The sequence below is a fragment of the Rana temporaria genome, chromosome 13, assembly GCF_905171775.1.
Source record: "Rana temporaria chromosome 13, aRanTem1.1, whole genome shotgun sequence".
NCBI classification, from domain to species: domain Eukaryota; kingdom Metazoa; phylum Chordata; class Amphibia; order Anura; family Ranidae; genus Rana; species Rana temporaria.
The window spans coordinates 77037059-77056663 of NC_053501.1; the positions used below are offsets into that span (position 1 = coordinate 77037059).

The 19605-nt window shown below is 39.1% G+C and overlaps 1 protein-coding gene and 1 long non-coding RNA gene across 3 annotated transcripts in view; one reads left to right on the forward strand and one right to left on the reverse strand.

Annotated features, from left to right (window-relative positions):
* Positions 1 to 19605, forward strand: part of VTI1B (vesicle transport through interaction with t-SNAREs 1B) — a 77587-nt gene that overhangs the window by 22521 nt on the left and 35461 nt on the right. For both annotated transcript variants that reach the window (XM_040333165.1, XM_040333164.1), the window contains exon 3: positions 4789 to 4977. In XM_040333165.1, coding sequence (XP_040189099.1) covers positions 4789 to 4977 — 189 coding nt within the window. The remainder of the gene's footprint in view (positions 1 to 4788; positions 4978 to 19605) is intronic.
* Positions 7498 to 14376, reverse strand: LOC120920828. The gene is made up of 2 exons (XR_005744782.1): positions 13761 to 14376; positions 7498 to 8907 (listed from the first exon to the last, which is right to left on the reverse strand). It is a non-coding gene; the product is annotated as an uncharacterized LOC120920828 (long non-coding RNA).

The window sequence follows — 19605 nt, forward strand, 5'->3', positions numbered from 1 at the left end:
GAGCTGTGAAAATGTGGAATAGACTCCCTCCAGAGGTGGTTCTGGCCAGCTCAGTAAAGTGCTTTAAGAAAGGCCTGGATTCTTTCCTAAATGTACATAATATAACTGGGTACTAAGATTTATAGGTAAAGTTGATCCGGGGAAAATCCGATTGCCTCTCAGGGGATCAGGAAGGATTTTTTTCCCCTGCTGTAGCAAATTTGATCATGCTTTTCTGTTTTTTTTTTTTTTTTTTGCCTTCCTCTGGATCAACAGTGGGTATAGAATTGGGTATATGTGATTGTATATTATTATTATTATTATTATTATTATTATTATTATTGTTATTTTATTTTATTTCTTATGGTTGAACTTGGTGGACTTGTGTCTTTTTTTTTTTTCAACCGGACTATGTAACTTTGTAAACTCCAAAAATAAAAATTAAATTTTTTGTGACGACCTACTATGAAGCGTGAACTGCTGCAGCCTATAAATCTTGAAAATGTGGATTGGGTAGAAAGGTGCTGTTCGTAAAAATCAGAATTTAAAAATAAAATATTTGACAAAGCAAATGTCATATGAAAAGCGATAAAGTGCTGGTGCAAAACAAAGAAAATGTACTATTCACATAAATCAATTGTGTATATCATACTCCTGTGATAAACCCAGGAAACGTATAAGATGACCTTACAGAAAGAAATAAAGTGCTATTGGTGTAAAAATGGTGTACTGTCTCTTTAAATATAAATGACATGCACCTGTAATCAACAGTTAATACAATGTCTTGTACAAACACAAATGCTTGCGTCTTTTGGGATTGGAGGATATTACAAGACGCCAGTTTTGGAGAAACGTGTCAGGTGGCAACGCCGTGTGACGTCATTGCAACTGGTTGATGGACGATTCTACAGCCAGCTTGTTTAAAACTGAATATTTCTACCTCGTTTGTAAGTGCATCTTTTATTGTTCTGAATAAATATACTTTACTGATTCACACTATGAGGCTTCTCCCTATTTCTTATTTGTTGCCGAGTGATTCTTTCCTTGAGTGCCGGTTCACACATATGTCAGACATCACATGTGATTTGCACCACACTGCTGTGGAGATCACATGCAATATCTGTATGATGAAAATTCAGATTGTATGGCTGAATTTGCATCCCATTCGGATCAAAATCGTGCAGGACCATTTTTTTATTTTTGACCGCACCAGAATTGGGTCGAATGGGTGTGCAAACCTATGCAAGGCGATTTTCCTGTCCAAATTTACAGCTGGCGTTGCGATTGGCGAACCGATCTGGAGGTGTCAACTGCCGGCAAGTTGTATGCGATGCAGGAATGGGTACTGGTTTTACGCTGGTTGCCACATGTGCGAACCGGCAGAGTGATTTTTGTAAGGAGACATGCTTTTTGTGAAAGTTCAACATGGGCGGTTTTTGATCTCTGTAACTAAGATCCATTTGTTCTGGTAAGAGACCATCTGACTACATTTAGGAGCACTTTTACTTCACTGGAGCACCTGTGGGGTGATTTCATGGTGTACAGTACTGGACACTTTGGGCCAGATTCAGAAAAGAGATACGACGGCGTATCTCCTGATACGACAGGGTATCTCCTGATACGCCGCCGTATCTCTGAGATCCGACGGTCGTATCTATGCGCCTGATTCATAGAATCAGGTTACGCATAGATCTCCCTAAGATCCGACAGGTGTAAGTGACTTACACCGTCGGATCTTAGGCTGCAATTCTAGGCCGGCCGCTAGGTGTCGATTCCATTGCGGTCGGCGTAGAATATGCAAATGAGTCGTTACGCCGATTCACGAACGTACGCTTGCCCGTCGCAGTAAATTTACGCCGTTTCCATAAGAGATATGCGGCGTAAAGATAAAGCTGCCCCCTAGGTGGTCTAGCCAATGTTAAGTATGGCCGTCGTTCCCGCGTTGAAATTTAACGTTGTTTTCGTAAGTCGTTTTTGAATGACGCTGGACGCCATTTACGTTAACGGCGAAACCAATCCTTGCGACGTCATTTAGCACAATGCACGTCGGGAAGTTTAGGGACGGAGCATGCGCAGTACGTTCGGCGCGGGAACGCGCCTAATTTAAATGATACATGCTCCATTTGAATTAGGCGGGCTTGCGCCGGGCATATTTGCGCTACGCCGCCGCAACTTTACAGGCAAGTGCTCTGTGAATGAAGCACTTGCCCGTAAAACTTGCGGCGGTGTAACGTAAATGTGATGCGTTACGCCGCCGCAGATTTATGCGAAAATACTAGAATCTGGCTCTTTGAAATTGGCAACTCTTCCATGGATTTTTTTATTTATTTAATCTATGAATTATATGTGTATTTTGAATGTCTACACTTTTTGCACTATCAGCACTAGCACTTTCATTTGTGTTTGTGTAAGACATTGTATTTGTTGATTTATTACAGGTGCGTGCAATTTATATTTAAAGAGACAGCAAACAATTTTTACACTAGCACGTTATTGCTTTTTGTAAGGTCCTCTCCTATGTTTCCTTGTTTATTACAGGAATATGATATACTGTCAGTGTTGTCAACTGTCCGTATTTTTACGGACAGTTCGTAAAAATGGGCCCTTTTTTTCCCGTTCGTAATGTCCGTGGTTGCGGAAATGTGCCAGTAAAAAATAGCCGAGATTGGTTCGGCTTGGAACTGTGCATGGAGATTGGAGCCAGGGGGTAATTGGAGGCAGGGGGAGATTGGTGGCACCGCAGAGGGTGGGTGATGGAGACAGGCATTGTTGGTGGCACCGCAGAGGGGGATGGAGGCAGGGGACAATGGAGGCAGGGGGTGATTGGAGGCAGGGGGCCTGGGGGAGATTGGAGGCAGGGGGTGTTGGTGGCAGGGGGTGATTGGAGGCACCGCAGAGGGGGATGGTGGCATCGCAGAGGGTGGGGGTTGGAGGCAGGGGGCCTGGGGGAGATTGGAGGCAGGGGGAGATTGTAGCACCACAGAGGGGGGGGTGAAGCCAGGGAGTGTTGGTGGCAGAGGGGGGTGGAGGCAGGGCGTGATGTGACTAAATAATTTGCCCTTATTATATCTAAAATAACAAAAATATGTGTTTTTACCTTCATGTCTACCTTAAATCACATTGCTATTTGCCTAGCGTATTTGTTTGTAGCCTAAATACTGAAATTTGCACCTAAACATGTAATTTAGTAACTTTTGTGAAATGCCAGTAAAAACGTGGCTGCGCCAGTAAATTCCGGGTGTCGTGCCAGTAAATTGTAATCTGGTAGGTTGGCAACACTGTATACTGTACACAATTGATAGTGCGATTTTAAATTTTAACGCACTTTATCGCTTTCCATATGACATTTTGCTTTGTCAAATATTTTAGTTTTTTTAATTTAGATTTCTAGGAACAGCGCACCCTTTTTTTTTTTTTTTTTGCACCATTGCATAAACTCACCAATTTTTTTACAAAATTTGGACGGCATAGATAGACTCCTGGGGTACTTGATCTAGGATTCATCTTGCCAAGTATGGTGTTTTGTTTTATTTTTGTACATCTCCCATTGTGTAATGGTTTCCCCTCTCCCATTACTTCCCCTGCTACTTTCTTTATCACTTCTCTTCCCTTCTCCCTCTTCTCTTCTCTTCTCCCTGTCCTCTTATTATTCTCTTCTATCCTGGAACTATACCAATACCACCCCTTGATTTTGCTATATGTGTTACCTACTGGCGATTGCATACCTCTTGCTTTTTTTGTCTTTTTCCACCATGTGTACTGATGTCGTAGTGTCTGACCCAACACACTGTACTGATTATGGTATTTTGTTGTACATTGCTGTTCTTTGTGCCAGCTGCACCCGTTTGTATTTTTTTTTCTACCTCGATAAACCATATTTCTGAAAAAAACGTTTCAAACTAGCCACTAAAACCCCATTCCACCAGTACAAGACTCCCCGGTGGAACAGGAATGTGGCAGGGGGTCGCCCTTTTGCCACATGTAAAAGCAATCCAGCGGCTACTTGGCTACTGGGATTGCTTTTACATTATCCAGCATCACCAGCTGAAAAAAAAGATACCAGGGGCATGACTGCAGCTGAAATTATTTAATCTGGCAGATCTACTTAAACCAGTGGTCATATGGAAATGTCCATCTGGGGCCAGTGTTTAAGGTATGAAACATTAAATGAACTAAAGCACAAAATACAGCTGGGAGACCTACTAGGAAGGCCTAAACTTGGGCTTTATTCTAGATTGATGTAATTTTACTAATGGTGTGTGACAAGGCAGTTGCTTCTACCAGAGCAACTACAACTGTAAAAATAGCTTTGAAAAACGATGTAGAAGTTTTTTTACTGAGGTCCTGTTTACATCTAAACAATACAGAATTATGCGATTCTGCTAGTAATTCTAGATCGCACTAAAATCATGACAAAATGTGTTTGGGGTGCTATTCATTCTTGATGGCACCCCAAATATCGTTAGCAGACATGCGCTTTGGTGCATGACAAATGCGCAGTAAGAAAATGCAAGATGTTTCACGTCCAAAAAAGTGCGAGAGCTTTCTTGAATTGCCCTATACGCAACATGCGGGAAGGCGCTAAGATTGCGCAAAAAAAGCGAGAGGGAATGCACGTTGGACAAAGTGGGAATGGGGCCTTGGAGATTATGGACTTTGTGTAAATTTAGGTGCATAAAAGTCCAGTGAAGTCTATTTAATTTTATATATGTAGGTCAAAAAAATATGGAAAAATCTGTAGATGGACTCTTATTCAGAGCCCTGCATATGTTTTAATAATCTTGATTTACAATTTTGTTTTTTTTATAGCTTGTACAAATGGAAAAGGAATTAAAATGTGCTCCACCATCTTTTCAAAACGAGATGATAAGCAAGCTGCGTGTGTATAGACGAGTCCTTGTTAAATTTCAGACAGACACAAGAGACATCTATAGAGGTACTGGACCGCCTCATGAGAACATCAGGAAAGGATTTGCACGTGTGGAAGATGATCAAAATGTAAGTTATTTTCATATTGTATGCATCACATCTTTTGCTGCTTTTTTTTTTTTTTGTTGTACCACATACTGTATATTACTAATATAACACCTTCATCGTCTCTTTACCCTGTTTGGTGTTGCGCTGGGGGGCGCATGCGCGGCATGATGTGAATGATGTCATACGACGTCCAGTCAGAACGGCAAAGTCCCCTCCCGGCTGCCAATCTGCTATAGGCCAGGCGGCGACTTTGCCGTTCTGACTGGATGCATATAATGTTCCTCAAATCACGTTGCTCATGCCCCCCCCCCCCCCCAGTCCAACACCAATCAGGGTAAAGAGACAATGACATAGGCTCTTTACCATGTGATCAGCTGTGGCCAATCACATTTCGGTTATCAGCATTTCCTTTTGTCAGCACTTTCCAGTTACAGGGGACAATCAATCGGCTTTTCAATTTACAGGTGACATTTACTATTTACTTTACTATTTACTATACTATTACTATTTACTATTTATTATTACTATTAATTAATAATGCAGCCTCATCAGCAAAGAAGAAAAATTACTTATTTGCAAAATTGTATAACAGAAACAAAGAAAGGGGTTTTCTTTTTCCCCCCAAAATGTTCTGTCTTTTCTCAAAGGTTTAGCAAAAAAATAAAATGCCATAGAAAAATCTATATTTGATTTAAAAAATGATAAAGATTTCATATGGGTACAGTGTTGCATGATTGTTATTTAAAGTGCGACAGCGCTGAAAGCTAAAAATTGTCCCTTACATATATCTATTGATTTAGCCATAGGTGATACACAGAGATGAAAGTCCAGAATTTCTGATTGGAGGAAAGGGATACACACCCCTTCACACAGCACAGATCTAATGCTGTCAATCACAGGCTTGTGTGTTGGAGCTCTCGCCCTTCACCTTTTTTTTCTCTTGGCGTAGGGAAAACTTGTCAGAAGTTACTCAATCTGATAGCAGAGGAACAAGACCGCAGACAGAAATGAAACTTGGTGCTCTGGATTGAGGCAAGTACACACCACAGAGGGATATGCTTTGAGTTTTGCAAGCATTTTTGGCTGAGGCCATACACAGCCATATCCAGATCTGAAGCATGGGGTTGGTTTACCCCACATATAATGGGCCAGATTCACAAAGAGATACGACGGTGTATCTCCTGATACACCATCGTATCTCTGACTTACATTGGTCTTATCTATGCGCCTGATTCATAGAATCAGTTGCGCATAGATATGGCTAAGATCCGACAGGTGTAACTGTGTTACACCGTCGGATCTTATTTTCAATTTGAAAATGGCTCGGGGGGGCGTTCCCGCTGATTTACACTGAATAATATGTAAATCAGCGAGATACGCAAATTCACGAACGTACGCGGACCCAACGCAGTTTCTTACGACGTTTCCGTAGCGGTTTTCCCGGCGTATACTTACCCCTGCTTCTATGAGGCACAGCCAATGTTAAGTATAGCCGTCGTTCCCGCGTCGATTTTGAATTTTTTTATGTCATTTGCGTACGCCGATTCAGAAACCAGTGCGTCGCAAGTTACGCTCACGTCGAAACCACTGACGTCCTAGTGACGTCAGTGGGAGCAATGCACGCCGGGAAATTTCGCGGACGGCGCATGCTCATTTAAATCGGCGCGGGAACGCGCCTGATTTAAATAGTACACTCCCCCTAGCCGCGTAATTTGAATTCCGCCGGGGGATTTGCGAGACGCCGCCGCAAGTTTGGAGGTAAGTGGTTTGTGAATTACCCACTTGCCTCTCAAACTTGCGGCAGGGTATCTTAAATCAGATAGATCACGCGGATCTAAATATCCGCTGATCTACCTGAATCTGGCCCTATATGTGCATTTCAAATGTGAATTTAGCTGCTCACATATGGTTCCATCTCATAATGATAGGATTTATACGGCGCCGAATACGCCCCCTTAGGAGTGCGTAAAATGAATAAATTTAAACATTTAAAAATGTTTTACATGCAAGTCAGATTATGGACAATGGACCCTCATATGGGATTTTTTAGGACAAAGACACAGATGGGTTTAAAAATTAAAACACTGTTTTTATTAACATATATTCATGTACAAAAGACGTAGATACATCATAATTCTTGTGCGGTTTAACATAATGGTGTGGATGTGCAAACAGGGATACCCATTTTCAACTGTCAAAGATGTATAGGACATTTTTGAAATTTTAAATAATCTCGTCTTCAGGTGGCTATAGTGTGAGACTTTTCTCCCCCCCCCCCCCCGCCACTACTCGTGTCCTCCTTGTGACCATTATTCAAGGTAACATAATCTTGGGTAATGGACGAGTGGGGGACAGGGGACAAAGGGAGGGGAGGTGGGAAAAAGGTAAATATTAAACTTTTTTCATTGTATACCTAAATGCTTGTGTTATGTTACCCAATGTTTAATGATAGAGAGGGACTATACAGAAGATAGGACCTGGATAGTATTGTTAAATCCAATTTGGGGGGTCTTAATTAAGACGATCAGATAAGATGGTAGATAAAGATAATAAGGTGCTTTAATTAAGACATTGCAATGGAGAAAGACAACACAGATCTCGGCTACTATAAGCAAGTGAAAGTGTTTCTGAGCTTACAACTACAGGGGAAAACAATTTATACGTATGAATATTCATAAGATATGGGTATGTATTAACTGTATTCTAGGCATGATAAAGGTGTGATCGTATAGTTTTAGTCCAATCAAAGTCCATATCTTCTTTATAGCATGGGAACAGTTAAATGGGGGGTTACATCACGTGACTGGGAGAAAAACCTTATCCATGAGTCTTTGGTCAGTTCAAACTGGTTTAATAGAAAGTCTATTTTCAACTGGTCTTATCAGTCTTCTGTCTGATTCCCAAGGACAAAACGAAGAAGCTGTGAACATCTGTGAAAAAGCAAACAAAAGTGCATTATCAATCCTTAAAGTGAACGTCTATATTATATATCTATATCTATATTATCAGACCCCTATATTTTACTCATTTCCCTCCTCTTGACCCCCATGGCGGGGTCACTACCATATCTTCTCTACCTAGTATGACACCAAAGGGTCCACAGTACTACTTCACATCTATGTGGAGTAAAGCTCTTCTTAGGGTGTATGTGGATACATATCTTTACTCATTCGTATCACCCAACTTGGTATCATACAAATTTGCTAATCTGACAATCTGATAACACTCTATTTCTTCCTTGGGGGGTCATCTCCCTCAGATCTAACTGTCATTGTATTTCACATTTAGCGCACCTGAAAAAAACAAATAAACAAGCAATCCTATAACGATAATTACTATGAGGACAAAAACATATCTGTTGAATCCATGAAAATTTACCATATCTAAACAAAGTGTCATCTGAGTTTTTCATATTTCCTATCATAATGTCACATTGTATACCTCTTTTCCTTACTAAACAAGGAGGTATTCCAAAAGGCCTCAAGTTATATTTAGCATAAAATGTATTTTCACAATAATACAACATTTGTGATATTCTTGACATACTAGTTTGGGCAGCCTTGTATTGCTTAAACTCAAAATGAAAGTAAACGAGTACTAGGTGTGTGCCTTTTTTTTTTTCTTTCTTTTCTTCAACTGTCTAGCCTATGTGAACATATCTAGCAATTACTCAAATGGCTCCTTATGCCTGTTATCATGTGTAATTTGTACTGGTGATTTTCCTCTATAGCCTTGACTAAGATCAAGCAAAGGCATAACAGTAGTTTACTCATCTTTTGAAATTGTACTTTCTTGCAATGGCTGGCATGTATGCACATCACTTTACAGCTGTAGCAGTTGTCAGGAACACTTGGTAGGGTCCTTCAAACTTTGGTCTCAAAGGTACTTTCACATGTTCTTGTACTAGGACCCAATCATCTGGCTGTAAATCATGTGTTCCAATTTCTTGATCTATAATTGAATCAAAAACAACTTGTGCATCGCAGTTAGTTGCTTGTATTAGACAATTACATAACACAACAAAATCATTATACATTACAGCAGTCTGATGTAGAAAATACAACCCTGTCTTAGGTGGGCCCCCAAATAAAATCTCATAAGGGCTCAAATTTTCTGACCTATAAGTAGGGGTAATCCTGATGTTGTAAAGAACCAAAGGCAACAATTCTGGTCATTGTTTCCTTACTGACCTGTCTTTCCTTTCCCTGCATTAATTTGGCTAGCCTGTCTTTAATGATTCCTATATTTTTCTACCTTTCCTGAACTCTGAGGATTATAGAGGCATGAAAGGCCTGCTCAATTGCCAAGTCCCTGCATGTAATTTGCATGATCTGTCCAGTGAAATGTGTTCCTCTGTCATTCTCTAGGATTTCAGGGACTTCAAGCGGCATATTACTTCGGAAAGGAGTTTCCTTGCTGTTGTCTTGGCATTTGCTTTAGCCACCAGTCAGGCTTCTATTCAGCTTGAAAACATGTCTACGCACAACAAAACATATTGATATTGGCCTGATTTGGGCAATTAGATTTAATCAATCTGAAGTCTTTGGAAAAGGAATAGTGACTTGGCCAAATGTCTTTGTGTTACTCTGGTTGGTTTTCCTGGGTTATTTTTAGCACAGATAATGCATCCCTCAACAAAGTCTTGATATGCATTTCTGGAATATCGAATAAACCATCCAGCCTTGCTTATGTCTCTCTCCATTCCCTTAGGGCATACATGACTCTATGAGCTAGTGGCATGATCATCTTCTCCGTTTGAGACGGGACATATATTCCTTTTGCCTTGCACAAGTCCATCTTGATCCTTCTTTGTTCCGTCCCTTTACATGATTTTATTCCAATCGTCAGGTGCAGATTCTTGCAATTTCTTAATCAGTTCCTTTACTTTCAGTATTTGTTCTTTTCTTTTCCTTCAATCTGTTACGGGCTTCTTCTTATTCCTTTGCAAAATCATTGATTAGGGTCACGATTGCTTCCATTGGTGTTTCGCAAGTCTTCCTGGCAGTATGATCAGACAACTGTTTCCTTTTTCTTCCATGGGTTGTCCTTCAGTATGTGCGTTGACCTTCGGGGTGGCTACTTTCTTTGGGAGGGTGACTGGTTCAAAAATTTCTTGAACATAATTTCAGTTTTGAATTGGTTCTCTTGCAGCAGTTGTGAGTCTTCTGTTCTTCCTTATGGGTCCATAATCATGGATTACTTTGACAGCATGCTTGCTATCAGTGTAGATGTTGGCTGTTTGATCCTTTGCAGTCTCACTAGCTCTTGTGAGTGCTACCACTTTGGCAACCTGCGCTGAAAGTGATGAAGGGAGTAGTTGGATCTCAATCACTTCCTCCAATGTTGTCACCGCATATTCCATTCTTGGGACTCCAACTTGTGTACAGGCATGTACCGTCCACAAACAGGATCAGATGGATGAGGATTTTTAAGAGTAGTGTCCTTTACTGGGGAAATTTGCTGCATTTCTTCTTCCATGAGTTTTAAGCAGATCTGGTCACCCTCCTCTTTGAGGTCTTCTTCTCTCTCTAGGAAAAAGCTGGCAAGCTTGATTGTAGTACATCTTTTCACTTCCATTTCTTCTAATTTAAGCGGTATTGCTTCATAACATCCATTCCAAAGCATGTCTTCTCTTTTGTACAGCACCACTGTCACAGGTTGCAGCTGCAGTTTTCTTTTTGTGTTCTTCCCACAGCATGGATCTTGGTGCATCCACCAGCCAAATCTATTTTATACATGGCTTGAAAGGGTTTGCAGTCAACAGGGCAGGATGAAAAGGTTTTACACCATTTAAGAATGCAGGATACAGAAAACGTGACAACAATCTTCTGGAAAGTCAACCTTCAGAGAAAGACTGTTCAGACAAATTGGACATCTCTTAGTTGAACTTAATTCTAAAGTACTGGCACCAGTCCCATCTTTGCCTTCGTCACCATCTTTTTCTTCATGTTGCTGGTCTTTCAGATGAGCATAAACGCTTGCTCCTCATCCTTCCCACTAAACCTAATAATGTCATTTATCTCAGCAGGATCAGAAATTTATGCAACCATAAAATCACCATCCAAACAAAGGCTATTGTAGCTTTGATTCCTCAACTGCAATTCTGTTATTCCATCATAACGTTAGTTGAAGTGGAAAGCGTAATGTTACAAAACATTCTTTACCATCCGTCTCAGACATGCACAAATTAACTTCTGTGTGCTCAGAAAGTTCATACTGCTTTACTATTCATTCATCATCTCTCTCTTTCTTCTACTTGCGTCTGTCAGGCAATCTGCATTTTCTAGCCAATCCGGCCACAATTCTAGCATTTCCTGGTTTCTTTTTGAGAAACAGCGCCTTGACCATCATATTGGGCTACAAAAGCATTCAGCCTTTTCTCACATCCAGCAATCCTCATTAATAATTCTACAACATTCTGTCCACTTTCTTCATAATGCAATTCACTTTAATGTTCCTTTAAACCTTTTCCTCTTAGGCCCTTTTCACACTACAAAATAAATCCGTTTTAATAATCCGTTTTAAAATCCGTCAGATAATGTTAAAAAACGGAAGTTATACGTCCTTTATAAAATATCATTAAAGACCTTTCCTCTTCTTGGTCTTCCCCAGTGATGTAGCAGAGGTACGTCAGAGGGGGCAGGGTCACGTGACGGGTGGCTCTGCCTCCTCTATATAAGAAATGTCACAGCTTCAGCCGCTCATTCGCTGGGCTGTGCCCAGCGGTGAGAGGAGGTCCGGGATGCTGCTGCGCCGGATGGATGGATCTTCACATCGCTGGAGCGGAGATCACCCGACGCTGGATCTTCTCATCGCGGGAGATCACCCGCAGCCGTCGCAGGATCAGGACAACGCAGGAAGCCGGGAACGAGTGGATTTTTCAGCGCTGGAGTTTTTTATTCTTTTGTGTCAGTGTGTTTTTTTTACAATACTTTTTACTTCCTTCGTGAAATGGTAGAGGTGAAGTGTACCCCATTACCATTTCACACAGGGGGGGGGGTCAGGATCTGGGGGTCCCCTTTGTTAAAGGGGTCTTCCAGATTCTGATAAACCTCCCGCCCGCATACCCCCACAACCACCGGGCAAGGGTTGTGGGGATGAGACCCTTGTCCCCATCAACATGGGGACATCCTCCCCATGTTGAGGGCATGTGGCCTGGTGCGGTTCAGGAGAGAGGGGGGGCCGCACTCTGTCCCCCCCCTCTTTTCTGCGGCCGGCCAGGTCAACGTGCTCGGATAATGGGTCTGGTTATGGATATTTAGGGGGAACCGCACGTCATTTTTGTTTTAAATTGACGGCGGGGTTCCCCTGAATATCCATACCAGACCTGAAGGGTCTGGTTATGGATATTTACCGGGAACCGCACGTCATTTTTGTTTTAAATTGACGGCGGGGTTCCCCTGAATATCCATACGACTTCTGGAGCTGGACTTCAAGAAAGGGTGAAATGTTTTTTATTAACGGACGTTAGAAAGGAATGATATAACGGATGTATACGGATATATACGGATAAACATTATCCGTTTTCAATAAAGGAAGAATGGTAAAATATTTATCCGTATGTATCCGTTATTAAATCCGTTAATAAACGTCCGTTAATAGGTGTAATACGGATATTATAAAACGGACATACAATCCATAGTGTGAAAGAAGCCTTATAGATAAACTTGCCTTTCTCCACTTTCATGTTTACTAGCTTAGAATGGAGAGCTAAACATTTAAATATTTATCATAATCATGGATACCTTTTCTTTCTTTGTTTAAAATGAATCCAAGAGTTACATAACAAAAACTAACAATTTTAACTAGGATTCCACATTGCCACATAATTAAACATTTCTTAGATATTCAGAACTATCTGGCTCCTTTACACCAGGTATTTGAAGGGGGGAGCATCTCACTCTTTTCTTCACACACTAACCCAAGCACAAAGGAGGGGGGAGGAAACTGCAAAAAGCAGCAGGCTGGTCTCATCATTATCTTACAATCATCCAAAAGTAGCATTGATTTTCTGCTTCTCAAACATTTATATAACAATGGCATTGCCTGGTCTAATTCTCTAACTTTGACAGGCTCATAATTAGTTAGTTTTATCATGTTGCATACTTTCAAAAATACACATTGTACATTTTTAATTACCTTATTCAACGCTGTCATAAAATTAACATACACAGAAACCCAAGTTGATTATAACTCCTTCTGGTACTAGATCAGCTCTGTTTTGGTCCAGCCTATAATAGTCTTGGTGTCATCTTAACCACTGTCCACATCTGTCTGTCATGTCAGTCATAGGACTTACTTGTGCCACTTCTACCTTTCCCGGTTTGAAAGGTCCATGGGAGCACCGTACTCCCAATCTAGAGAACTCACTCTCGAGTCTCTACTTAAAAATGTATGGGTCGTCACCCAAAATTTCTCCTGGGCTACACACAGTAGCCATCAAATGGCACTTCTTTTACACTTGGCCACACAGGCCTTACTCGCCACACAGGCTCACTACTACAGTCCTCTGGTCAGACCTTTTCACAAGTCTCATAAAACTATTGACACCCCAAGCATATAAACAAAAACATTAGCGATCCACCAACAATGATTACTATAGACTCTATTATTTCTGCAACAAGTGAAGTAGAGGAGTTATTTGGGTCAAACAGTGTAGCATTAACATTACTCTGGTTTCCATTCATTTTATCTCACCATCTCATCAAAGAAAACAAACACATCAGATGTCAGCCAATAGACTTCAGACACCAACTGGTACTTGCCGTGGTGGGCAGAAAGAGTAAGAATAAAGGTTTTCTTACCGTGGCCACTGGTTCTGCCCACCATGGGTTTCCCGTCTCTTTGGTCGGAAGTCCAACGGAACTGAATCCGAGTCACAGGCACCAGCTGTTAAATCCAATTTGGGGGTCTTAATTAAGACGATCAGATTAGATGGTAGATAAAGATAATAAGGTTCTTTAATTAAGACATTGCAATGGAGAAAGACAACACAGATCTCGGCTACTATAAGCGAGTAAAAGTGAAAGTGTTTCTGAGCTTACAACTACAGGGGAAAACAATTTATACGTATGAATATTCATAAGATATGGGTATGTATCAACTGTATTCTAGGCGTGATAAAGGTGTGATCGTATAGTTTTAGTCCAATCAAAGTCCATATCTTCTTTATAGCATGGGAACAGTTAAATGGGGGGTTACATCACGTGACTGGCAGAAAAACCTTATCCATGAGTCTTTGGTCAGTTCAAACTGGTTTAATAGAAAGTCTATTTTCAACTGGTCTTATCAGTCTTCTGTCTGATTCCCAAGGACAAAACGAAGAAGCTGTGAACATTTGTGAAAAAGCAAACAAAAGTGCATTATCAATCCTTAAAGTGAACGTCTATATTATATATCTATATTATCAGACCCCTATATTTTACTTAGTATCCAGTAATAAACAAATTTACTGCTCAATAATGTTAAAAAATATAATAAGGCGACGTGTAAAATCTTGATTGGCCATAGATCGGACAACAGCATCTCTGGACCTCCCCTAATAGGGATCTTACTATAAGTAAGACAGACTTTAACCACTTAAGAACCGCCTCCTGCACATATACGTCGGCAGAATGGCACGGCTGGGCACATCCACGTACGGTGGATCGGTCCCCGGAGCTGTAAACACGTTCTTCACTGTGGCGGCTGCATCGATCGTGTCATCCCTTTTTTTTATAGGGGGAAACAATCAATGACGTCATACCTACAGCCACACCCCCCTACAGTTGTTAACACACTTCATGTCACACATAACCCCATCAGCGCCCCCTGTGGTTAACTTCCAAACTGCAATTGTAATTTTCACAATAAAAAATGCATTTTAAATGCATTTTTTGCTGTGAAAATGACAATGGTCCCAAAAATGTGTCAAAATTGTCCGAAGTGTCAGCCATAATGTCGCAGTCACGAAAACAAATCGCTGATCGCTGCCATTGGTAGTAAAAAAAAAAGAAGAAAAAAAATAATAAAAATGCAATAAAACTATCCCCTATTTTGTAAACGCTATAAATTTTGCGCTAACCAACCGATAAACGCTTATTGCGATTTTTTTACCAAAAATAGGTAGAAGACTAGGTATCGGCCTAAACTGAGGGAATTTTTTTTTTTTTTATATATTTTTGGGGGATATTTATTAAAGTAAAAAATATTGCATTTTTTTCAAAATTGTCGCTCTATTTTTGTTTATAGCGCAAAAAATAACAACCGCAGAGGTGATAAAATACCACCAAAAGAAAGCTCTATTTGTGGGGAAAAAAGGATGCCAATTTTGTTTGGGAGCCACGTCGCACGACCGCGCAATTGTCAGTTAAAGCGACGCAGTGCCGAATCGCAAAAAGGGGCCTGGTCTTTCACCTGCATTTTGGTCTGGGTCTTAAGTGGTTAAAGAAGTCAATTTATTTTTTTGTAGTGTGAGAGTAAGCTAGTTAGTTAGTGTTTTTTTTTTTTTTTTTTTTTTTTTTTGTGAATTGTGTTTTTTTTTCTCTCTTTTCCTCTCTAGTTATGGATAAGGTGAAATTGTGTTCCTTTTAATGCCAGAGGCCTGGATTCTCCCTCTAAAAAAACACAAATATATTTCATAAACAAAAGATTTGTATTATTTTGTGTCAAACACACTTTCGTTCAGATCACATCCCTAAAATAAATAATAGAAATTATCCAACATGGGTTCATAATTCATTTTTATACTCTAAATCACGAGGAGTATCTATTGCGATCCAAAAAGACAAACCCCATCAAATAACACAAACCTGGAAGGGGAAAAATGTCAGGTCTTTAATTATAAAGGTTTTACTATATGGGAAGATATTTACACTTATTCATTTTAATTTACCAAATTATGAACAAATTAAGAATGGGATAAAAGTATTTTTGGACACAATGGATAAAACAGAAGGAACGATAATAGGAGGAGATGTTAATTTCATAATGGATCCAAAGATTGACACCACTGCAACCCAATCATATAGAAATAGCCAACTAGAAGAATTTAAATATTTATTGGGAAAATATCAAATGATATATGGAGGGCTCAACATCAGACAGAAATATTCATATCATAGAATAGATTACTTTTTTATTTATTTAAACAGGTCTGATGATGATTCCCTCCATGGATATTGGAAATTTTCTCTGGTCAGATCATGCCCCGATCTATATGGATTTAGAGGTAATAGAGTATAAGAAGTCAAGAGGGATATGGCGATTGAATAATAATCTGATTAAAGATAAGACAATTGAAAAAGGAAACAGACAAACAAAGGAATACAGAATCATGAAACAGAGGAAACTTCAATCCCCATACAATGGGAGACATTAAAATCTGTAGTACGAGGACAGTTCATCAAGAATGGAGCAAGAAGGAAAAAGAACAAAAAATATCCCAACTATTGGGAGAAATTTCATTACTAGAAAATACTCATAAGCGAAGTTTTAATTCGGCGGAGGGAATAATATTAAAAGGATAAACAAAAAGAAACCACAAACCTTGCTTGATGAACAGTCCCTGCAATGGAGGGATAAAAATAGAGCTCAACAATATCACTATGGAAATAAAACTGGGAAAGTATTAGCTAGAATATTAAAACAACAATAACCCCTGACCTCTAATGACCTATGATCCTAAAGAAATAGCTGATACATTCCATACATACTACTCTTACGTTTTATACAATATATAAAGACAACAAGAAAGGGAAGAAAATGTTGAAGAAATATGGCAGTATATCAAGAAAGCAGTTACCCACTTTCTAAAAAGAAACAAAGAAAGAAACAATAGAGATTTGGCAAGAGAAATCTCACTAGAAGAGATACAACAAACCATATCTGCACTGGTCCCGGGCAAAAGCCCAGGCCCAAATGGATATACGCAGAGATTCTATAAAACATTCCAAGATATAATTACACCTATCTTAAAGACATATAATGCCATTTCGGCATTTCAAACGTTTACACTACAAAATATGGAAGCACATATTACATTAATTCCCAAACCAGAAAAAGATCATACATTATGTAGTTATTACCGTCCAATTTCCCTTACTAATATAGATATATGATTATATTCTAAAACGATTGCCAACAGATTAATGCTGCGTACACACGATAGGTTAGTCTGATGAAAACGATCTGATGGACCGTTTTCATCAGACCAAACCGATCATGTGTGGGCCCAATCGGTTATTTATCCATAGGTTATAAAAATAGGAACTTGTTTTAAAATTATCTGGTGGATAAAAAAACCTATAGAAAAAAACGATCGCCTGTGGGTATGTCCATCGGTTAAAAATCCACGCATGCTCAGAATCAAGTCGACGCATGCTTGGAAGCATTGAACTTCATTTTTTTCAGCACGTTGTTGTGTTTTACGTCACCGCGTTCTGACACGATCGTTTTTTTAACTGATGGTGTGTAGGCACAACTGATCATCAGTCAGTCAGCTTCATCGAATTTACTGATGGAAAAATTCATCAGACCGTTTTCATCAGACCAACCTATCGTGTGTACAGGGCATAACACCTATTTTGCCTAAACATATAAACTTGGATCAAACAGGATTTACTAAAGGTAGAGAGGAGAGATAACATAATAAAAACTTGTACATTGATGGCGTATGCCCAAAGAACCGTCATCCCAGCATGTCTTCTGTCAATAGATGCTGAGAAAGCATTTGATAGGGTGGGATGGCTGTTTCTGGAAGAAACTCTTAATTCGGGATGGGGATAGGACCCAGGGTGTTGAGTAGGATCATGGCGTTATACCTGAGTCCTAGAGAAAAAGTAACAACAAATTGGAATGTATTCCGAATACATAGAGATCTCAAACGGTACTCGACAGGGATGTCCCTTATCTCCACTATTAAATGTAGTTGTGATGGAATATCTCACTACAGCTATACGGGAGAATAAGAACATCCAGGGGATTAATATTAAAGGAAAAGAATATAAAATGGCAGTATATGCAGATGATTTGTTAATGTATATTACTAACCCAATTATATCAATACCAAACTTAATACAGGAACTCAAACGTTTTGGAAGATTATGTAATTTTAAAGTGAACTATGTTGAATATATCAATAACAGAAAAGCTACAGACACTTCTTCAAAAAGATTTTTCTTTCAAATGGCAAAAAGAGGCAATCAAGTAACTAATTTTAATAAGCTACAAGAAGTGAATTATTATACCTCAATAATAAGGGAAACTACAAAATCATTTCAAAAATATGATAAAACAATTCACTCATGGATGGGTAGAATTAACGTAGTGAAAATGGATATACTGCCAAAACTATTATATATATTCCAAGCCATACCTTTAATTCCTTCAAAATAAAATAATGCAATTGCGAAAAGCTATGGGAAGTTTTATCTGGGCACAAAAAACTCCACGAATAAAAAGAGAAACTTTGATTAGAACAAAACAAACGGAAGCCTTTGCGCCTCCTGACTTCTCTAAATATTTACAAGCTGCATCACTTATTAGAATAATAGATTGGTATCTTAATACAGAAAATAAGCAATGGGTCAATATAGAAGAAAATGTCATAGGAATACAACTTAAAATCCTTCCATGAATAAAACCTCAGTTCCGACCCGAGAAAAAAGGATTTAACGACTTTTGTTTCTGATACCCTTAATATATGGGATACAATAATAGAGTGGGGTTATTTACGATGGTTGGCCCAATGACTCCATTGTTCTCTAATCCTGAATTCCCTCCAGCAGAAAGGGCTAAAAAAAATTACCAATAAAATCACATCTCCTTCACCATATGATAATAGCCCATAGATGGAAGAAGACCGAAACCCCAACAATAATGGAAATGTGAAATGAACGAAATACAACATTTGGAGAGACATAAGAGGGGAAGGATTTTATAAAAAAAATTAATTGCCAAAAATGTGGCAGCAATGGGATGAATTTCGGTCCTCAGCAAACTTAAAGCATCTATAGAGGGGAAAATTAAATTTTAAATTATTACTCTTTTTTTTTTTCTCTGTGTCTGGTCAAATGAATGAATGAGAAATTTTGCTATTTTTTAAAGGGATCCTAACAATCTGATAAGGTAAAGAATAAAGAGGAATGTGAGGGATATTGGTCCAATATAAAATACGGTCCCATGTCAGCTGAATAGGATAATTGTATAGATATTGAGGAAATTGTTTGTATTTGTTTTGTGTAATATGTTTATAAAACCAATACAAATATATTGAAAACAGTTAGACAAAAAAGTAAATATAAAGGAAAAAAAAACACGCAATACAAAAAAAAAAAAAAAAATGTGTGTGTGTGTGTGTGTGTGTGTATATATATATTTAGGAAAAAACTGCTGTTTAACTTAAATGTGTAGCAAGCTGTGACTCAAAAGTGATATACACACCAACAGAATACGTAATAATAAAAAAGCTAAGCTAATATCAAATCAAATGTGTTAACCAGTGACATAAACAACTAAATAATAATGTAATTACTAAATGCAAGGTGATAAACACACCAAAGGAAATTAGGTGAAAAATTGGCAAAAAGATCATATACTGAAACCCCATATGACAGGTCCTCAATAAACCATAGTATTAAGTGACATTAAACCATATATTGATATAATAAA